This window comes from Martes martes (assembly GCF_963455335.1).
Source record: "Martes martes genome assembly, chromosome: 4".
NCBI lineage: Eukaryota > Metazoa > Chordata > Mammalia > Carnivora > Mustelidae > Martes > Martes martes.
The window spans coordinates 88996058-89015967 of record NC_137891.1 but is presented as its reverse complement, the minus strand read 5'-3'; the positions used below and the strand labels follow the sequence as shown (position 1 = coordinate 89015967).

Genomic DNA, 19910 nt, shown 5'->3' with positions numbered 1-19910 from the left:
GCGGGGATCTTTGATTTTCATATTCCACACATAGGAACTTTTTTGTCTGGGGCTGTGGTCAGAGTGAGAAAACTCCCACAAGGCAGGCTAAATAAAATAGTTGGCAGGTTAATGTTGCACTCTCCTCTGCTTCTAGAAAAGTGCAAATCACTCATTCTCTTAGACCATGCCCTCAGATGTCCTGAGACACTTGAATAGAACTTGGGTTTCCCCTGTGCTTCTAAGGCACTCCATTGCACTAAATGCCTATTCCTCCCCTGGCCCCCAGACATCCTGGGACCCTCTGATATCTTTTTACCCCAAGTCCTGTTCTCACTCTAGGCTTAAACTTGTGACTGAGTCATAGGACTCTCTTTCTTAGAGTATAAAAACATCTCAGTGGCTCATATTTTATGTAAATGAATCTCTCTTTGGCTCCCATAAATGCCCATGTTACAAGTAATTATTAAGAAAGAGACTGCAAGGGGTACTTGGTTGGCTCAGTGGGTTATGCCTCTGCCTTTGGCTCAGGTCATGATCTCAGGGTCCTGGGATCAAGCCCCACATTGGGCTCTCTGCTCAGCAGGAAGCCTGCTTCCCCCACTCTGCCTGCCTCTCTGCCTGCTTGTGATCTCTGTCTGTCCAAAAAAAAAAAAAACTTAAAAAAAAAAAAAGGCTGCAAGATGGGATAGCCAGTGGTATAATTTTTGGTTTAAAACAATGGGTTATTCTATCCAGCCTAGGGAAACATTAAGAATGTATTGGGTGTGGTGCATAAACAATGAATCTTGGAACACTGAAAAAATTAAAAAAAAAAAAAAAAAAAGAATGTATTCCTATGTGGTTCTAGGGTCTCTGACCATAATGTCTTGGTAGACTCCTAGAGATACTACCTAGAGATACTCTAGCCATCCTGCATTATTTAGAGTTCTTTTCTGTAAGGTTCTTGGTTTTACACAGGCTTGTGTCGCTGCATTGGTCATCCTTTTATTCCTTCTTCATTTGGCAGATTCCTATTTACCTTTGAACATTTAGCTTACATATTATCTCCTCTAAGAAAACTTTCCTGGTTCCTATTATCTCATGCCCTAATGGGTTAAGCAGCATTCCTCTTAGCTAACAATATATAAATCTCTATGGGATTTATTACCCTGTAACTCTTTACTTTTATTAGTTAAATTTACAGAAATTTTTTTTCTTCAGTTTTTTACCTTCTTAACGAGGCTATGAAATCACTGATTTTTTTTTTTTTTTGTCTTTGTATCTCCACTGATTATTATGGTAAAAACTTGTTCAATGTGTTTAACAAGTGAAGGGAAGTCACTGAGCTAGAAATGACTTACTTTGGAAGTTGTCACTGGATATTACCATTTTATTATCATTGTTAAATTGTTAAATAGAAAAAGTAATGATTTAGCAGACTAATCAGAAGGTAAAAGGGAGGGGCGCCTGGGTGGCTCAGTGGGTTAAAGCCTCTGCTTTCAGCTCAGGTCCTGATCACAGAGTCCTGGGATTAAGCCCGGCATCAGGCTCTCTGCTCAGCTGAGTATCTGCTTCTTCACCCACCGCCCCCCCCAACTCTGCCTGCCTCTCTGCCTACTTGTGATCTCTGTCTGTCAAATAAATAAATAAAATCTTTAAAAAAAAAAAAAAGAAGAAGAAGAAGAAGAAGGTAGAAGGGAGGTGGGGGTGGGGAATTGGATGCTGGTGGTCAAGAGGTACAAAATTCCAGTTATAAGATAAATAAGTACTGGGGGTATAATAATGTATAATGTGATGACTGTAGATAATACTGCCATATGGTATATTTGAAAGTTTATTTTTTTTAAATATTTTATTTATTTATTTGACACACAGAGAGAGAAATCATCAGTAGGCAGAGAGAGAGAGGGAAGCAGGCTCCCCACCAAGCAGAGAGCCCGATGCGGGACATGACCCTAGGACCCCAAGACCATGACCTGAGCTGAAGGCAGAGGCTTAACCCACTGAGCCACCCAGGCACCCTATTTGAAAGTTGTTAAGAGAATAGATAGATCCTAGTAGTTCCCATCACAAGGGGTAAAAAAGGTAGAAGATTTAGGCTTTTTGCCAGCTGTCAGAAATATGTATTCTTCTATGGCCATGGTTAAAGATGATAGAAAAATCGGGTGCCTGGATGGCTCAGTCAGTTAAGCATCTGTCTTTGGCTCAGGTTGTGATCCCAGGGTCCTGGGGTTGAGTCCTACATTGGGGTCCTTGCTCCATGGGGAGCCTGCTTCTCCCTCTATTTCTCATGAACAAATGAAATAAAATCTTTGGAAAAAAATGATAGAAAAATCATGGAAGACGTAACAGGAAAGAACCATTGAAGTGATCTAATATAATCATCTTGTTTTACAAACAAGAAAATTTTTACAAACAACAAAACAAGAGACATCAAAGTAGAGGAACTTACTTATCTGAAGTCACAAATTGATTAGGGGTAGAGCAAAGACTAGAACTCAAGTTTTTGTTCCCCATTTCAGTGTTCTTCCCTCTACGCCAGAGTTAACTTCTTGGTTTCCTTAGTAGTTTCCCAATAACTGCTTCATTAGGTTGTTTGTGATCACATAAAAATCATGCATTGGTGTGATGTGATGAGCACTGGGTGTTGTATGCAACTGATAAATTGTTGAACACTACATCTGAGACTAAGGATATGTTGGCTAATTGAATTTAAATTTTTAAAAAAAAATGCATTGGCAGGTACGTCAGAAAGTATAAAAGGGTTAAGCAGTAGCAGATAAGTTATGGTGCACCCAGAGTTGTTTTAGGTTTCCATACCTGTCAGTTCCCCTCTCTAACTGGGAAAACACTTCCCCTCATTTGTTTTATTGCAATCAAATAATATGAAGTGAAGGAATGAAAACATCCTGGCCAGTGGCTTCTAGGATCTGCAGCCAAAATATATAGAAAAAGGACCTTTCCGTGGATGTATTTCAGGCACAGAGAAGACAAAAGAACAGTCTTTGTCTGGATAGGATAGATATATGAGCATATTAAAGCATTCTTTACACGTAAGCACTGGTTAATGAAGCCACATTATTCATTTATTTGACAAACAACTTCAAACACAAAGACACCCACAAAATTCCCTACCTTAAATCGAATATACTTTAGAAGATCAAATTCTTTGGCATACATCCTGAAATACTCGAGGACTTGGGAGTTGTGCATGAAGTTAGGATAATGATCTGGGATGGGATAGTCACTGAAGCACATCATCTCCTTAGATGTGTTGATGATCACTGATTTGTAAATACTGGCCCTTCCTTCTTCAGGATTTTCCTGCATTAAATAAGAAACATTCATAGCAACTTGAGAATTAACTTCATGATTTTTCTTTAAAGATTTTATTTATTCATTTGACAGACAGAGATCACAAGTAGGCAGAGAGGCAGGCAGAGAGAGTGGGAAGCAGGCTCCCTGCTGGGAAGGGATGTGGGGCTCCATCCCAGGACCCTGGGATCATGACCTGAGCCGAAGGCAGAGGCTTTAACCCACTGAGCCACCCAGGTGCCCCACTTCATGATTTTTTAACAGTCAGTAAATATTTGAAAAAGTTTTCTGAAAGAAATGCCGATTAAAAGACACACATACCCCTCCACATCTCCCAGTGTTTGTGCCCTTATGTGTAGTCTCTTCCCTTTGAATCTGAGTTGTCTTTGTGACTTGCTTTTGACCAAAAGTATCCAGTTGGAATGATACTGAATAGCTTCCAAGACAGTCCTAACTAGTCTTGCAGCTTCTGCCCTCTGTGTCTGAGAAAGCTCGATCTGGTAGAAGTCAGCAGATATGTAAATACTCCAGCTACCGTAAGTCACCAATCTGTGAGTAAGCCCAAGTCAGACATGTGAAGAGAATGTTTGGGATACAGAGATGTGTAGCTGGCCCCCAGAAATTTGATTTATCCTAGCTAAAGTTCTAAACATGTGAACAAAGAGACCATAGCAGATATACAGTCTCAGCTGTCACCTAATTGCAATGACATGAGACTCCAAGTGAGAACTATTCACTTAATAGTCTTACAAATTTTTATGTATTTCAAAGCCTAGGTGAGTTTCAAGGGTTGTTGTACACTGGCAAGACTGCTCTCCAGGAAACACTGTACTAACTTCTATTCTGTCCAGCATATGTTCCCATATTACCTCATTTTTACTCATTTAAAAGACTATTACTTGGTGTTAGCACAAACAGAAACTTAAGAAATGGGAACTTACGCTGGAGAGAGTGAAGTTAGTACAGTGTTTTCTGGAGAGCAATATGACAAGTATATGAAAACCCTTGAATCTTACTTAGCTTTTTAAGAAATATTCAGCATAGTAGACAAAGTTATGTTAAATGATGTTAATGATAGCATCACTTACAGAAAAGAAATAAGCTAAGTACCTGTAATATTGTGACTTATAAGAAATACATATTTGATCATTCAGATGACCAAATATATCTCTCATATGCATTTGGTCTTTGTATATATTTTGCATATATATGTGGACTTGCCTACAGTTCCTGACTCATAGCTCCCAAACCCTTGGAATTTCCTAAGTGTTAAGAATGATAAAGATGTTTTTTGTTGTGTTAATGAGGTAACTTCTGGAAACTACTTAAGGATAGGGGCTGATTGTCAAGGATAGGAGCCTGGGTAGCTCAGGTCAGTTAAGAATTCCACTCCTGGGGGCACCTGGGTGGCTCAGTGGGTTAAGCCTCTGCCTTTCGCCCAGGTCATGATCTCAGGGTCCTGGGATGGAGTCCCGCATCGGGCTCTCTGCTCAGCAGGGAGCCTGCTTCCCCCTCGCTCTCTGCCTGCCTCTCTGCCTACTTGTGATCTCTCTATGTGTCAGATAAATAAATAAAATCTTAAAAAAAAAAAAATTCCATTCCTGATTTTGGCTCAGGGTTGTGAGATTGAGCCCCACATTGGACTCCCTGCTGAGTTGGTAGTCTGTTTGAGATTCTTTCTTTCCCTCTCCTTCTGCCTCCTCCAACAACCACAAGCGCTCTCTCTCTCTTAAGAAAAAAAAAAAAAAAAAGTTAAAAAGGACCCAACCAAGTGATTATAGGGCTGGAAATTTCAGTCCCACCCCAAGTCCCACCACTGGTCTTTGGGGAGGGGAGAGAGGCTAGAAGTTGAATAAATTGTTGATGGTCATGATTTAATGATTTCATCAACCGTGCCTACAATGAAGCTTCCATAAAAACCCAAAATCATGGGTTTAGGGAACTTCCAGGCTGGTGAAGCTGAGGAGATACAGGGAGAGTAGAGTACTCAGAAAAAACACAAAAGCTCTGTGTCCTGTCCTCATACCTTGTCCTATGCATTTCTTCCATTTGGCTGTTTTGAGTTCTATCCTTTTATAGTAAACTGGTAACCTAGTGAGTAAATGGGTTTCCTGAGTTCTGTGAGCCACTATAGCAAATTAATCAAACCCAAGGAGGGAGTCATGAGAACCTCTGCTTTATAGCCAGTTGGTCAGAAGTATAAGTAAATTTGGATTTGTGACTGGTATCCGAAGTGGGGTACAAGTGGGTGGCCCTTTCACAACTTTAAAAGTACTTATTACTACATCTTCATTTGGAAAATTCCTATCTATCATTCAAGAGTCACATCAAATGGTACTTCTTTGAAGAAGACTTTCCTGTTTTCCCCACAGAGTTAGATGTCCCATTTACCTCTAAGCTCTCAAAGGCAACTTAAACTTAACACTGTATTATTCTGCATATATATCTATGGCTGTGCCGTACCTGAGAATAGGATGTATATCAAGACAGTGCCTGATATATAGTAGATGTTCAATAAGTGCTTTGAAATGAATTAATGACTAAATTATGGAACATGAATTTGGAGACACCTAAACTATAATTTTCAAATCTAGGTTGGTAGGAACATTGAAAATGGCCTATAACTCTTAGTAAAAAAAAAAAAAAAAAATTAGTAAAAAAATTAGTATTACAAAATTAGATTCACATTCTGACCACCAAATATATAAAATTATATCTGCATGGGGCAATTATATACTACCTATATTTATCCATGTTTATATAATTATGTATGGTATAAGATCTCCCCTGTCAGATGGTTTTCTCTGAGTATACTTTATTTTAAGTCAATAAAATGTGAAAATAGAAAAAACAAGTTGATTTATTAAGGATGTAGTATTTTTTCTTTTGTTTTTGTTGAAATGTTGTTTATACAACACCCACTCATGATTTAAAAAAAAAAAACCTTCAGCAAACTAAGAATAGAGAAATATTTCTTCAATTTGATTAAAAACTCTACAAAATACCCACAGCTAACATCATAATTTAACGTGAGAAAATGGACAATTCACCCCTTAAAATTGGGAACAAGGCAAAGATGTCCTCTCTCATCATTCCTGATCAACACTGTAGTAGAATTCCTAGTTGATGTAATAAGACAAGAAAAAGAATAGTGGCTATATCAGACTGCATTTCCACCAATAATGCAAGAGGGTTCCCCTTTCTCCACATCCTCGCCGATACCTGTTATTCCTTGTGTTGTTGATTTTAGCCATCATACCTGTTGCGTGTGAGCTGATATCTCATTGTAGTTTTGATCTGTATTTCCCTGATGATCAGTGATGTTGAGCATCTTTTCATGTGTCTTTTGGCCATGTGTAGGTCTTCTTTGGAAAAATGTCTATTCGTGTCTTCAGCCCACTTTATAGTTGGATTATTTGTTTTTTGGGTGTTGAGTTTGATAAGTTCTTTATAGACTTGGGATACTAAACCTTATCAGAGATAGCATTTGCAAATATCTTCTCCCATTCCATGGGCTGCCTTTTTAGTTTTGTTGATTGTTTCCTTTGCTGTGCAGAAGCTTTTTATTTTAATGAAGTCCCTGTAGTTTATTTTTACTTTTGTGTCCCTTACCTTAGGAAACATGTCTAGAAAGAAATTGCTATGGCCTGTGTCAAAGAGGTTGCTGCCTGTGTTCTTTTCTAGGATTTTTATGGTTTCATGTCTCACATTTAGGTCTTTCATCCATTTTGAATTTATTTTTATGTGTAATGTAAGAAAGTGGTCCAGTTTCATCCTTTTACATGTTGCTGTCTAATTTTCCCAACACCATTTGTTGAAGAGACTTTTTTCCATTGGATATCCTTTCCTGCTTTGTCGAAGATTAATTGCCCATATAGTTGTGGGTCCCTTTCTGGGTTTTCTATTCTGTGCTTTTGCTTTATGTGTCTATTTGTGTGCCAGTACCATACTGTCTAGATCACTACAGCTTTGTAATATAACTTGAAGAGTGAAATTGTGATGCCTGCAGCTTTGCATTTCATTTTCTTTTTTTTTTTTTAAGATTTTATTTATTTATTTGACAGAGAGAGATCACAAGTAGGTGGAGAGGCAGGCAGAGAGAGAGGAGGAAGCAGGCTCCCCAGTGAGCAGAGAGCCCGATGCGGGACTCGATCCCAGGACCCTGAGATCATGACCCGAGCCAAAGGCAGCGGCTTTAACCCACTAAGCCACCCAGGTGCCCCTGCTTTTCATTTTCAAGGTTGCTTTCGGTATTTGGGGAAAATAGTATGGAGGTTCCTCAAACAGTTAAAAATAGAACTTGGGAGAAATTGGAGGGGGAGACAAACCATGAGAGACTATGGACTCTGAGAAACAAACTGAGGATTTTGGAGGGGAGGGGATTGGGGGGTTGGGTGAGCCCAGTGGTGGGTATTAAGGAGGGCATGTATTGCATGGAGCACTGGGTGTGGTGCATAAACAATGAATTATGGATCACTGAAAAAAAATTAAATTTAATTTAATTTAAAAAAAAAATAGAACTACCCAATGACCCAGCAATTGCACTACAAGGTATTTACCCAAAGAATACAAAAATACTAATGCAAAGTTTAGTACAAGGAGTAGAACCATGCTTTCTAGAGCAGGTCTGTTGGGTTCACAGAGCTAAATGCATCGCAGATCTTACCCCTGTGGCAAAACTCATATATTTATATTCTTTTTCTTGTCACTAACACAGCAAAGTGTTTTCTTGGGTCAGCAAAACCATCAAGGGGCACCTGGGTGGCTCAGTCAGTTAAGCATCTGCCTTTAGCTCAGGTCGTGATCCCAGGGTCCTCGGATCGAGTCCCACATCAGGCTCCCTGCTCTGTGGGGAGCCTGCTTCTCCCTCTGACTCTCTTTCCCTTTCTCTGTCTCTCATGAATAAATAAATAAAATCTTAAAAAAAAAAAAAAACCAAGCTCTTCCAAACACCTTATCCCAGGTAGGGTTTACCACTGTGTCGACCCACTGCTTTTTTTTTTTTTAATTTTTTAAAATACTTCATTTATTTATTTGACAGATTGACAGAGAGAGAGAGAGAGAGTGAGCGTGCGCGTGCCTGAGAGAGAGCACAAGCAGGGCGAGTGGAGGGAAAGTTAAAAGCAGGCTTCCCGCTGAGCAGAGAGCCAGATGCGGAGCTGATCCCATGACCCTAGGACCTGGGACCAATGACCTGAACTGAAGGCAGCCATTTAACGACTTAGCCACCCAGGCACACCAACCCACTGCTTTTTATAAAAGAGAGTGGGAACAGAGCAATGTTGGGTCAGTGAGTGGAAAAAGAAGCTGCTGTACCAGGGTTTTAAATTTTCCTACCATCAATTAATACATTTGCCCTCTACAAATATACCTTGATTGTATTTCCTGCCTAAGCACATGACTCACACGTATGAAGAGGAAGTTCATACGAGAAAAGAGAACAGAAGCAGTGTTGCTCTTCCGTTCTTTTTACAGATTCAGAATTCCGTGCGACAGAAGCTCTCTTAGGACTGTGCTCAACCTTGTCTGCACTTTGGAATAATCTGGGAAACTCTAAAAAACACTAATACCTGGTCCCTACTCCCAAAGACCTGTTTTAATTGCTCCTTGTCTAATATGGAGACAAGGTTGAGATCTGCTGGGAAGAGCTGGTGTGCTGGCCCCAGAAAGCCCAGGGCACCAGAGTTCATCCCATCAACACATTCTTAGCTAAACTGCAAAATGCTTGAGGACAGTGACAGGAGTTTATCTTTATTTCGACATCATCTAGCAAAGTCCTAAGTCCAATATGCTGTTACTGATTTTTTTTTTTTAAAGATACCATGTCATCCTCATTTATCAACTGGGAAGCTGGGACTAAAAACTATAGGGCAAAGGTCTCCACACCAGCTGCACATTAGAAATAAGTAGTGCAGAGTTTTTTGGGGTTTTTTTTTTGTTTTTTTTTTTTAAGATTTTATTTATTTATTTGTCAGAGAGAGTGAGCACAGGCAGACAGAGAGGCAGGCAGAGGCAGAGGGAGAAACAGGCTCCCTGCTGAGCAAGGAGCCCGATGTGGGACTCAATCCCAGGACCCTGGGATCATGACCTGAGCCGAAGGCAGCCGCTTAATCAACTGAGCCACCCAGGCGTCCCAGTAGTGCAGAGTTTTATTGGCATCACAGGCCAATAAAACCACAACTTCTGGACGGTCTGACATCATTATTTGTTAAAGTCCCCGAGGTGATTCTTTAAAGTACAGCAATAATAAGAAGGAGGCAAGTGGAGAGTAAATCATATACTCTTGCTTGGCAGGTGGAACAGAAAAAGAGGAAGGGAGATAGGAAAATCCAAGTGATGGTATCTGAGAAAAGAATTATGGATGTATACTGAGTCTCTAGGACCTTTCACAAGAAAAGGAAAAGGGCAGCCCTGAGTCATGTCTTATTGGACACCTGGCAGTAATGGTGGACTTCCAGAGTGCTTGGAATGATGCTATGTATGAAACCCCCAGTGAATTACAGAAGAGTTAGGGAAGTGGGGAAGAGCAGGACTCCAAATAACAAATCAACCAGGGGGGTGATAGAGAAGTAGGTCTCAGAGGAAATTCTTGAGGAAAACAGCATCGACATGTAAAACACATTTAATCCAAAATTAATGGATGTTTATAATACCTCAGGATCCACAACTGTGTAACTGTGAAACGTACATGAGAACGAAGGTCTCTTGTTTCCACAAGCGTTTTAAGCAGCCCCTCAAGACATTTTGCTTTTCAAGGATTTATTTATAAAATATATATATTTGGCACCTACCATGTGCCAGACATCACACTTGGCTCTGGAAATATAATGGTGTGGGTATGCACATGTATATGTATGTATATATGTGTGTATAAAATATATTACATACGATATATAATATAATGGACACAGATGTAGTCTGTCTTAACAGAAATCAGAGAGTTAAGACAAAACACAACTTCTTTAGTTTCAAGGAAGCAGTTCATTTGGTGTTGAAATTTTTCCAAGTGGATACTCAGAAAAAAAATCCCAGGTTAAGTTTTTAACAGAGAACAAGTTTAAACCACTTTGCAGGTAAAAGCCAGAAACCTGATAAGCAGGTAGAATGGGGACCTGAACTTATTTCACTGCCTGATTAGTTATTGACAAGCCTGTCTAGGATGCTTACCAAAGATACCAGGGGCATGACCCCACTCCAGGCCTACTGAATAATAACAACAATGGCATGTAGCACTTATTGTACACCTGGCATAGTTATTAGTGATTGACATTATTATCCATTCACTTAATCCCCACAATACTCTATGCAATGGGTGCTACTATTATCTCCTTCTCAAAGATAAGAAACAGGTACACTGAGGCCTAAGGTCATAGCGCTAGTAGGACAGACCTAGGATTTGAACCCAGGCTGTGCACTTAACTTTTATACTATTTTGTGGCGGGATTTCAAAAGCATAATTTTCTATTAATTACCAAACACTAGTTAACAGCCTTTTCAGTTCATGCCTAAGACTGAGGCATGGAGGTTCTGCCAGGGGGTATTTATTCTAGGTCTGAGTAAGGACTATTGTCAAATAGAGTTTGTTGGGGCACCTGGGTGGCTCAGTGGGTTAAGCCTCGGCCTTCAGCTCAGGTCATGATCTCAGGGTCATGGGATGGAGCCCCACATAGGACTCTCTGCTCAGCAGGGAGCCTGCTTCCCCTTCTTTCTCTGCCTGCCTCTCTGCCTACTTATGATCTCTCTCTCTCTCTGTCAAATAAGTAAATAAAATCTTTAAAAAAAAAAAGTTTGTTCCCCAAGACAGAGCCACGATGCAAAAGGACTACAGTGCTGTTCAACTAAATAATGTTATGAAGTAATTTATGTATGTATGTATGTATGTATGTAGAGAGAGAGTGGAAGAGGCAGCAGGAGAGGGAGAGAGAATCCCAAGCAGACTGCATGCTGATCGTGGAGCCCAAGTGGGGCTCAATCTCATGACTTGAGAACATGACCTGAGCTGAAATTGAGAGTCAGACGCTCAACTGATTGAACCATCCGGGTACCCTGCTATGAAGCCATTTTTAAGTGGCCGATCAACACTGTGTTGTATGAAATATGAAACACATCTGGACACCTTACTTCCATTCACTGGTTTAGAAAGTGAGTTTAAAAGCAAACCCAATGAAAGCCTGCCACTTTGAAGATCAGTAAAGGAAGCTGATACTCTTTGGCATATAATTAGCTTAATTATCTTTTAAGTAGATGATAACTAAACTTAGTAACAAGTTGCAGGGATGGATGTACATATTAATAACTCAACTTTGAAACTGAATAAAATGGAAGGGCAAGAAATACCAGTTGCAGGTGCCCTCTGCCCTCTTCTGAAGACAGGCCTTTGAACTAAATTTGATTTTTTTTTCTTAAATTTATTTATTGGACAGAGAGAGATCACAAGTAGGCAGAGAGGCAGGCAGAGAGAGGAGGAAGCAGGCTCCCTGCTGAGCAGAGAGCCCGATGTGGGGCTCGATCCCAGGACCCCGGGATCATGACCTGAGCCGAAGGCAGAGGCTTTAACCCACTGAGCCACCCAGGCGCCCCATAAATTTGATTTTTTAAGTGAAAGAAAAGTTCAGAGTAAAGAAGGCAGCCAGAATTTATATTCTATTTGAGGACTAGGATTACTAGAGAATTATTTAAATTGAACTGGAATTCAAAGAGAGGAAAGAAAGAAAGGAAGGGAGAGGGGGAGGGAGGCATAGAGCGAGAGAAAGAAAGAAAGAAAGAAAGGAGGGAGGGAGGAAAGAGAAAAAAGGGAAAGAAAAAAGAAGACCATAAGGTCAGAGAGGACTGAAAAGGGGATCCCTGGAAGGAGTTGTAAGCAAGTATTCTAGATCACTTAGAACCACTCTTAATTTTCTACTTTACATTTTCTAATGTTTGTTGTCTTGTTACACTCCATCCCCGTCCCAAGATTGTTTACCCTCTTTCAGATAGCAGCAAAACTCATTAAATGAAAATGATCTCCATACCATTTTCATGTTCATAGACAAACAAGTGATACCTATGTCCTGCTAGCCTGGAGGGGTGGGGTGGGAAAGAACCTGAATAGCACTTGAGGGATGGCTGCTGAGAAGAGGCCAGCAAGCTGAATTCTAGCAAGTTTAATCACTTAATCATAAAGCCCATCATACTTTGCAATACAACATGAAATATCTTATTATTGGAGGAGGTCATCAAGAGGACATGACCACCGGTTGTCTGGCAAGCTGGACTCAGGCAATTGGAGCTTCTTACCCTTTCCCCTGGACTTGGGCAAATCTCCACTGGTGAATTCTGCCTCTGGGTAATCAAACCAGCACTGAGGGGAAACATCAACTGGGAACCAGTTAGCCTGTCATCCCTGTAGAGTGGTAACTGTCAATATAAATTGCCTGGGGGGCATAAGGAAATAGGATAAGCAACCCACACTACACTGAGTGGCCAGTAAAAGAGTCACATCACTCATGGTGGATGACAGCACATTACCAAGAACTGAACAAGGTCATCCCTCCCCATCTATGCAGCTGTGCCCAACATTGCCACCATCTTAGATAATTTGGTCAGAGTCCTAGGAATGTACCATGCTTTGCTGGACTTAGCAAATGCCTTTGGTCTGTACACCTCTGACCGAGGAGTCACAAGACCAGTTTGCATTCACATGGGAGAGGCAACAATGGGTCCTAAGTACTATGAAGTACCCCAAGGTGTACTTCATAGCCCTACCATATGTCATGGGATGGTAGCCTGAGACCTGTCCTGTTTTCCTCCCCCACATCACTAAAATGGATCCATTACATTGATGATATAATGTTAACTTGTGGGGGGGGGGGCGCCTGTGTGGCTCTGTCGTTAAGCATCTGCCTTGGGCTTAGGTCATGATCCCAGGGTCCTGGGATCAAGCCCCACATCGGGCTCCCTGCTCAGCAGGAAGCCTGCTTCTCCCTCTTCCACTTCCCCTGCTTATATTCCCCCTCTCTCTCTCCCTCTCTCTCTCTCTGTCAAATAAATAATCTTTAAAAAAAAGAATAATGTTAACATGGGAAGATTTGCCTCTGCTGGAGGCCTGGAGGATTTGCTGGAGCATATGTGAGAAAGAGGATGGGCAGTGAACCCACAAAAAATTCAGGTCAAGTCTCTGCCATAAAGTTTTTGGGAGCTGTCTGGTCAGATGAGACTTGTGTTTTCCCAGAAGCTGTGATCGATAAGGTGCAAGCCTACCTAGCCCCTAATATTGTGAACGAGATGCCTTTGTAAGGATTGGGGACTTTGGAGGACTTTTATTGCCCACCTGGCACAGTGCCCCCATTCCTTATACCACCTGGAAAAGAAAGGGCACCTGTGGGACTGGGGATCAGAGCAGCAAACTGCCTTTGAAAAAGCCAAAATACTAGTAAAGCAGGTTATAGTTCTGGGCATCTCTCAAGCAGGACTACCTTTTGAATTACATGTGTCTGTGATTCTGGAATACATGGGCTAGGCACTAGCAGAAGTAAGAGAAGGAGAGAGTACTCCCAGGATTTTGGTCTCAGCTCTGGAAGAGAGCAAAAACCTATCTACTCCCATAGAGCAACAGCTCCTGTCAGTGTAAAAGGACCCCTCCAGGTTAAGCCTATCCCTAAGGAAGAGTGCATTGTGGCAGAACTTCCCTGTCCATCAAGGGTTGGGACGAGAATACATTCCATTGCCTCCACTCTGCCATGGCTCAGATTGCCACTGTGATTCAGTGACATGCCTATCTGCAGCACAGGAGCACCCTGTCCACCAGCCTACTAGAAATGCAGGTGCCACTAGGACCTGTGGAGGAGGGAGAGCCTCCAGATGTCCCTTCCCCTATACCTGTTGTGTCCCTATAGCCCGTAGGGAGGGAGTGGGGAAATTCTAGGGGTGGTCCCATTTCAAAGGTCATGATGTGCAAGACTGGCCAAAAGTCATGACAGTGAATGGAGGGCCCAGCTCTCTTAGAATCCCCAAGCAGCAGAGTTGGTAGAAAGGAAAAATGGAATATTAATGGAGCAGATGAAATTACTAACAGGTAGGCCATTTTCGCCAAGTAGTCTAAAGTACTGTCCCAGACTTTAACACATTTGCGTAATCAACCAATAACTCCTATTACCGCATATGCCAGACCGGGGATCCCTGCCAAAGAAAGCACTGTAAAGGTGTGGAAGTTGCAGAACCCAGCCATTGCCCCAACTCTCACCAACATCAGCATGCTGGGCTGCTGAGAACACCAAACCCTGAGAAAGGCATGATCAGTCAGCTAATATATTACCTTTACTAAATCACATGAGAACGTAAGTGAATACCATGAGTGATCCAACCCCCAGCTAGGGATCAATGGTTGGGAGCCTGGGGTTCTTGGTGGAAAAACATTGTTTTGGGAATCATTACCTTAATCTGTGTTTTCTTTTGCATGTGCCTACACTGTTGCTGTGGTATCTGCCTCCCAGGCAGACAGACAAACACCAAATGGGTCACCTCCATGATAGCGAACCCCCTTGCTAACGGCTCAGGAGACACTGTAGAAGGGGTGGGGTGTGACATTGCAAAAGCTGGTCAGGAGAGGTGTCATGTTAGGAGGAGGTCATCAACAGGGTGTGACCACACGTTGACCCAGGAGCTAGACCCTTAGAGACTTCTTGTAATGTACATTCTGCTTGCCTTACTAGTGATGCAGTGTTGAGACCACGTGCATGGTAATGATTGAATCCAGTTAGAGCCTCTATATGAACTTTTAACACATGGCAGGTGTGGAGATGTACTTGTCTTGCTGCTGCCCAGGACAAGCCTCATATGTAAGCTCCCTTGCTTATTTAAACCAGTCACAGGCCAACCTGGAGGGGCCTGCCTCTTTCTTGGGTCTCTCTCTGCCTTCCATGAAGGGGACCAGTTTCAGATTACACCTGGGATGCTCCTGAGGTTGCAAACTAACACTCCTGCTGGGCGCCAGGAGACTTACCTGGAACCTCCAGAGCCCTCCGATGTCATCAGTCCTTTCAAAGCAGACTGGCTCCAAGCCTTCTTCCAGGCAGCACTTGATAGAGGAGAGTCCACTCACACCTCCCCCAATCACAGCAATTCTTTTCTTGGTCATGGTCTCCAGATATCTTTATCAGGCTAAATCAATGTAACCTGTCCAAAAACAAAAAGAAAAAAAAAAAAAGATGACAAAACACAGGAAGCACACATCAGCTGACACATTTCAGGGAGGAAAGATCTTGGCCTTGGCATCCTCCAAATAAATGCTGCGATAGCAGGTGCTTTAGGAGAAGCCAGATTCTGCGGTCCCCCTGGACACAGGAAATTGCTAGGAAGGGATATGGGAACCCCGCCTTCGCAAGACCCGAAACTGAGAGCCAAGTCGTGGTAGCCTATCTCACTGCCTTTCCTGCAGCACCTGGAGGATCCTTCAGCTGCCATCCAGAGGCTGCTCTGCACTTTTGGCTGTGGTGGAAGAAATATAAAACAACAAAGTGCAAACAGCAACAGCCAATGGGGAGGAGCTATTCCTCTCCACCTCCTTTCAGCCCAGGCCCCGCTGCTCAGCGGCACCCTCTCCCTCCCCGCGGCGAGAATAGTACTTTGGCCAAACCTGCTTTGGGCGGAAAAAAAAAATCCTCCAACCTCTGTTTTTGGATTGCAGTTGCCCGGAGGCTCAACTACAGTCTCTAGAGTCGGAGCAGCCCCGCGTTTCCATCCCCCCGCCACCCACTCCACGTTTAACTTCCTGGTATCCGCCTTAAAGTGACAAACTCCTCCTGGTGAAGGGACACAAGCAACAACCTCAAAGCAAGTCTTGCTCTAAAAGCTTCGGTGGAGAACACTTACCTTTCAGGATGTGTTAAAACAGATCCCCGCGCCCTCATCCCCCTCCCCACCCCACTCCCACCTCACAGGTTGTTCTCTGGTTCCAGGTTGCTCGTAGAAATTGACTTGAAATACCCCTGTACTAAACTGGCCGCTGGGGTTCAGTGAGAAAAGGATTACGTTTCCTACTTAGAGGAGTTTATAATTTAGCAGAGAGGACCAAACACAAACATTTCAATAAAATAGAAGGACTTTTAAAAAGTGTTTTCTTGGGGCGCCTGGGCGGCTCAGCTGATTCAGCGTGGGTGGGGAGATTCAGCCCCGCCTAGGACTCCAGTTCAGGGAGTTGGCTTACCTCCCTCTCCCTCTGCTCCTCCAGGCTTGCAGTCTCCCTCTTTTCTCTCTGTCAAATAAATCTGTTTTTAAAGTGCTTCCTCTCACACAGTTACCTAAGTAATTAAAAACACAAAATATCCACTTTTAAAATAGAACTTAGTTATAAAATCCTGCAGAACAGACTAGTGTAGTTGGATATTACACACTGAGTCAGACAGAATCAGGGCCCATCCAACCCACCAGTCTGTTTTGACACATGTGAGGGGTTTGTGGAGAACTAAGCATTGGCTTTGTTTGCCTTCTGCTTACTTCCTCAGTCAACTTGGCTCAAGATCGTTTGATGTCAGTAATATAAATCCTCAGTTTGGACTTGCTGGCCTCACCCTGAAGTATCCTTCATGGGCCAATTATGATCATTTCTAAATGGTTCACCTTGTACCTTCAAAAAATCTGATGGGAATGAACCCATGTATTCTCTCAGCAACCCCATGAGGCAACTACTGTCATCACCCCCATTTTCCCAGTAAGTGGAAAGGCAAGGTGCAAACAAGGCAGTTTAACTTATAAATGAGTTATTCATAAGTTGAGTAATTTTGAATGCACTAGAGATGACTAGATACAGAAAAACAGGTGAGTGCTTTTATAAATTGAATACTAATCTCTCCCTTACTGAACCAATTTCATGATTTCAGAACAATGAAAGAATTACTTTTTAAACAATGTTTTATAGACTTTTTTAAAGTCATGATCTGAGCGGAAGGCGGTAACTTAGCTGACTGAGCCACCCAGGTGCCCCTGTTTCATGTTGTTTCTAAATTACTTGTAAAATGTTTGTTTAAAATGTTTTAAAACTTGATTCATATTTTCTCATCGAGTCTAACTGCTAATTTGCAAGTGAGTCAAATTCTTCATTGGGCTGTAACAGTTCTTTACTATATATATATAACAATATATGCAAACCAATGTACAGGTTCCACACAGTTATTCACTCATGCTATCGGGAAAGAGCAGCACCACAAATGACAGATACAGTAGATAACAGTGAGTAATTCCAACAGCTTTTGGAAGGAGTGTGTGTGTGTGTGTGTGTGTGTGTGTGTGTGTGCTTGTGCATACATATGTAATTGTACAGAGGAATTTCTGCAAAGGTCTAACCCAGGAGGAGCTTTTGAACAGTATAGCCTCATATCTACTCAGATCTTCTCCTATGTCCTATTTCTTTCTGTGAAGTCTGCATTTTACACTTTATATTCATTCAATAAACATCGCCCTTTGGAGGCCACTTCTTTTCAGATGGCAGCTCTGAAAGATAGAACGAGCTTAGCTGAGATCTTATTTGAAGAACTGCCAAGGAAAGCTGCCCAATAAGCACAGGACTGGGACATAACTTTTCACTTTCTTAATTATGTCTTTTCATGAGAAGTTTTAAATTTTGATGAAATCAATTTAACAGTTTTTCTTTTCTGATTAGTACTTTTTGCTCCTGTTTAAGAAATCTTTGCACATCCCAAGTTCATACAGCCTCCTGCGTTTCCAGCTAGAAGATTTACAATTTTAGATTTTAAATTTAGATCTATGATCCATTTTAAATTAATACGAATGGTATAAATCTAAGGGTTAAGGTGAATTTTTTTTTTTCCTATCTGGATATTATGTTCTTCCAGCAGCATTTATTCTAAGACCTTTCTTTCCCCTTGAATTGCGTTGGTGTCTTTGTCATTGATCATATATGGGTGAACCTATATCTGGACTCTCTTCTGTTTAACTGATCTATTTGTTTATCCTTACACCTATACCATATTGTATTAATTACTTTAACCTGAAATTTGAAAACTGGTTATATATATGTATATATATGTGTATACATATATATATCTTCCATCTTTGTGCTTATTTTAAAAGATGATTTTGACTATTCTGGCTTTTTTCAATTCCATTACATTTTAAAATTAGCTTTCTATCAAAAAAGCCTCCTGGGGCTTTGATTAGGATTACACTGAACATATAGACCAACTTGGGGAGAACAGACACCCTAACAATTGTATCTTCTAATATGTAAAATAGACTCTTTTTCCTTTTCATAGGTCTTCTTTGATTTCTCTCTGTGTTGTTTCATATTTTCAGTGTGGAATCTTGCACATTTTATTTAGTCCTGTGTATTTTATTTTTAAAGTCCTACTGTAAATGGCGTTTTTACATTTTCATCTTTCATTTGTTTTTTGCAAGTATGAAGAAATACAACTAATATTTGTGTATTGACTTTGTATCACATGGCTTTGCTAAATTCACTTAATAATTCCAGTAGTTTGTAGATTCCTTGGATAGCCTATGCATATAATCATGTCTATTTATGAATAACATGTTACTGTTTTCTTTCCAATTTTTTATTTTTTTCTCTATTGCTCTGGGTAGGGCCTCTAATATAGTGTTGAACAGAAGTGGTGATAATAGACATCCTTGTCTTGTTATGGAGGAATATTCACTATTTTATCATTAAGTGTGATGTAATTTGTACGTTTTAGGTAAATAATCTTACCAAATTGGGGAAGTTTCCCTCTAAGTTAGCTAAGAATTTTTATTATGAATGGTGTTGAATTTTATAAAATACTTTTTCTGTGTCTATTAAGATGATCCTATTGTTAAAATTATATTGATTGATTTTTTAATTTTAATTTAATTTTTTTAAAATACTTTATTTGAGAGAGAGAATGAGCGGGGGGAAGGGACAGAGGGAGAAGGAGAAGCAGACTCCCTGCCGAGCAGGGAACCCAATGTGGGACTTGATCTCAGGATCCTGGGATCATGACCCTATCCAAAGGCAGACACTTAACCAGCTGAGCCACCCAGGTGCCCCTTGGATGATTTTTTAAATGTTAAGCAAACTATCTGTTTCTAGAATAAACTCACATAACCATGATGGGGTTAGTTCTTTTTTTTTTTTTTTAATATTTTTGAAGCCTGATGCAGGGCTTAATCCCAGGACCCTGAGATCATGACCTAAGCTGAAGGCAGACGCTTAACCAACTGGGCCATCCAGGTGTCCCTGTATAGTTTTTATATGAGATTGTATTTGATTTGTTAAAATTTCACTTAGAATTTTTTTCATCTATATTTTCAAGGGATATCGCTCTAATTTTTTTTTCTTGTAATGTCTTTGATAGGTTTTGGTGTCAAGGTTATGCTGGCCTGTCTGAAAGATTTTGTGTAGAATTGTTGATCTTTTTCCTTAAAAGTTTGGCAGCATTTACCAGTGTAACCATCTGGATTGGGTGTTTTGATTGTTGGAATGTTTTAAATTATGGACTTAATTTCATTAAAAGATAGAGGATTATTCAAATTTCTCTCTTCTTGTGCCCTTTTCTGTAAGTTGTGCTTTTCTAAAAAGTTGCCCATTTCATCTGGGTTGTCAGATGTATTGGCATAAAGTTATTCATGACATCCTCTTTTTTTTTTTTTTTTAAAGAGAGAGA

At 41.0% G+C, this 19910-nt stretch overlaps 1 protein-coding gene across 2 annotated transcripts in view; it reads right to left on the bottom strand.

The window, feature by feature from the left end:
• Positions 1-15745, bottom strand: part of FMO5 (flavin containing dimethylaniline monoxygenase 5) — a 30961-nt gene extending 15216 nt beyond the window's left edge. Inside the window, exons 1-3 of one of the 2 annotated variants that reach the window (XM_080802980.1) lie at positions 15695-15745; positions 15257-15429; positions 3097-3285 (exon numbers count right to left, since the gene is read on the bottom strand). In XM_080802980.1, the coding sequence (XP_080659106.1) occupies positions 3097-3285; positions 15257-15391 (324 nt within the window). In that variant the 5' untranslated portion in view covers positions 15392-15429; positions 15695-15745. Of the gene's footprint in view, positions 1-3096; positions 3286-15256; positions 15523-15694 lie in introns of those variants that run through there. The other variant, XM_080802981.1, reaches the window with a different exon arrangement.
• Between the last annotated feature and the right edge of the window lie 4165 nt (positions 15746-19910).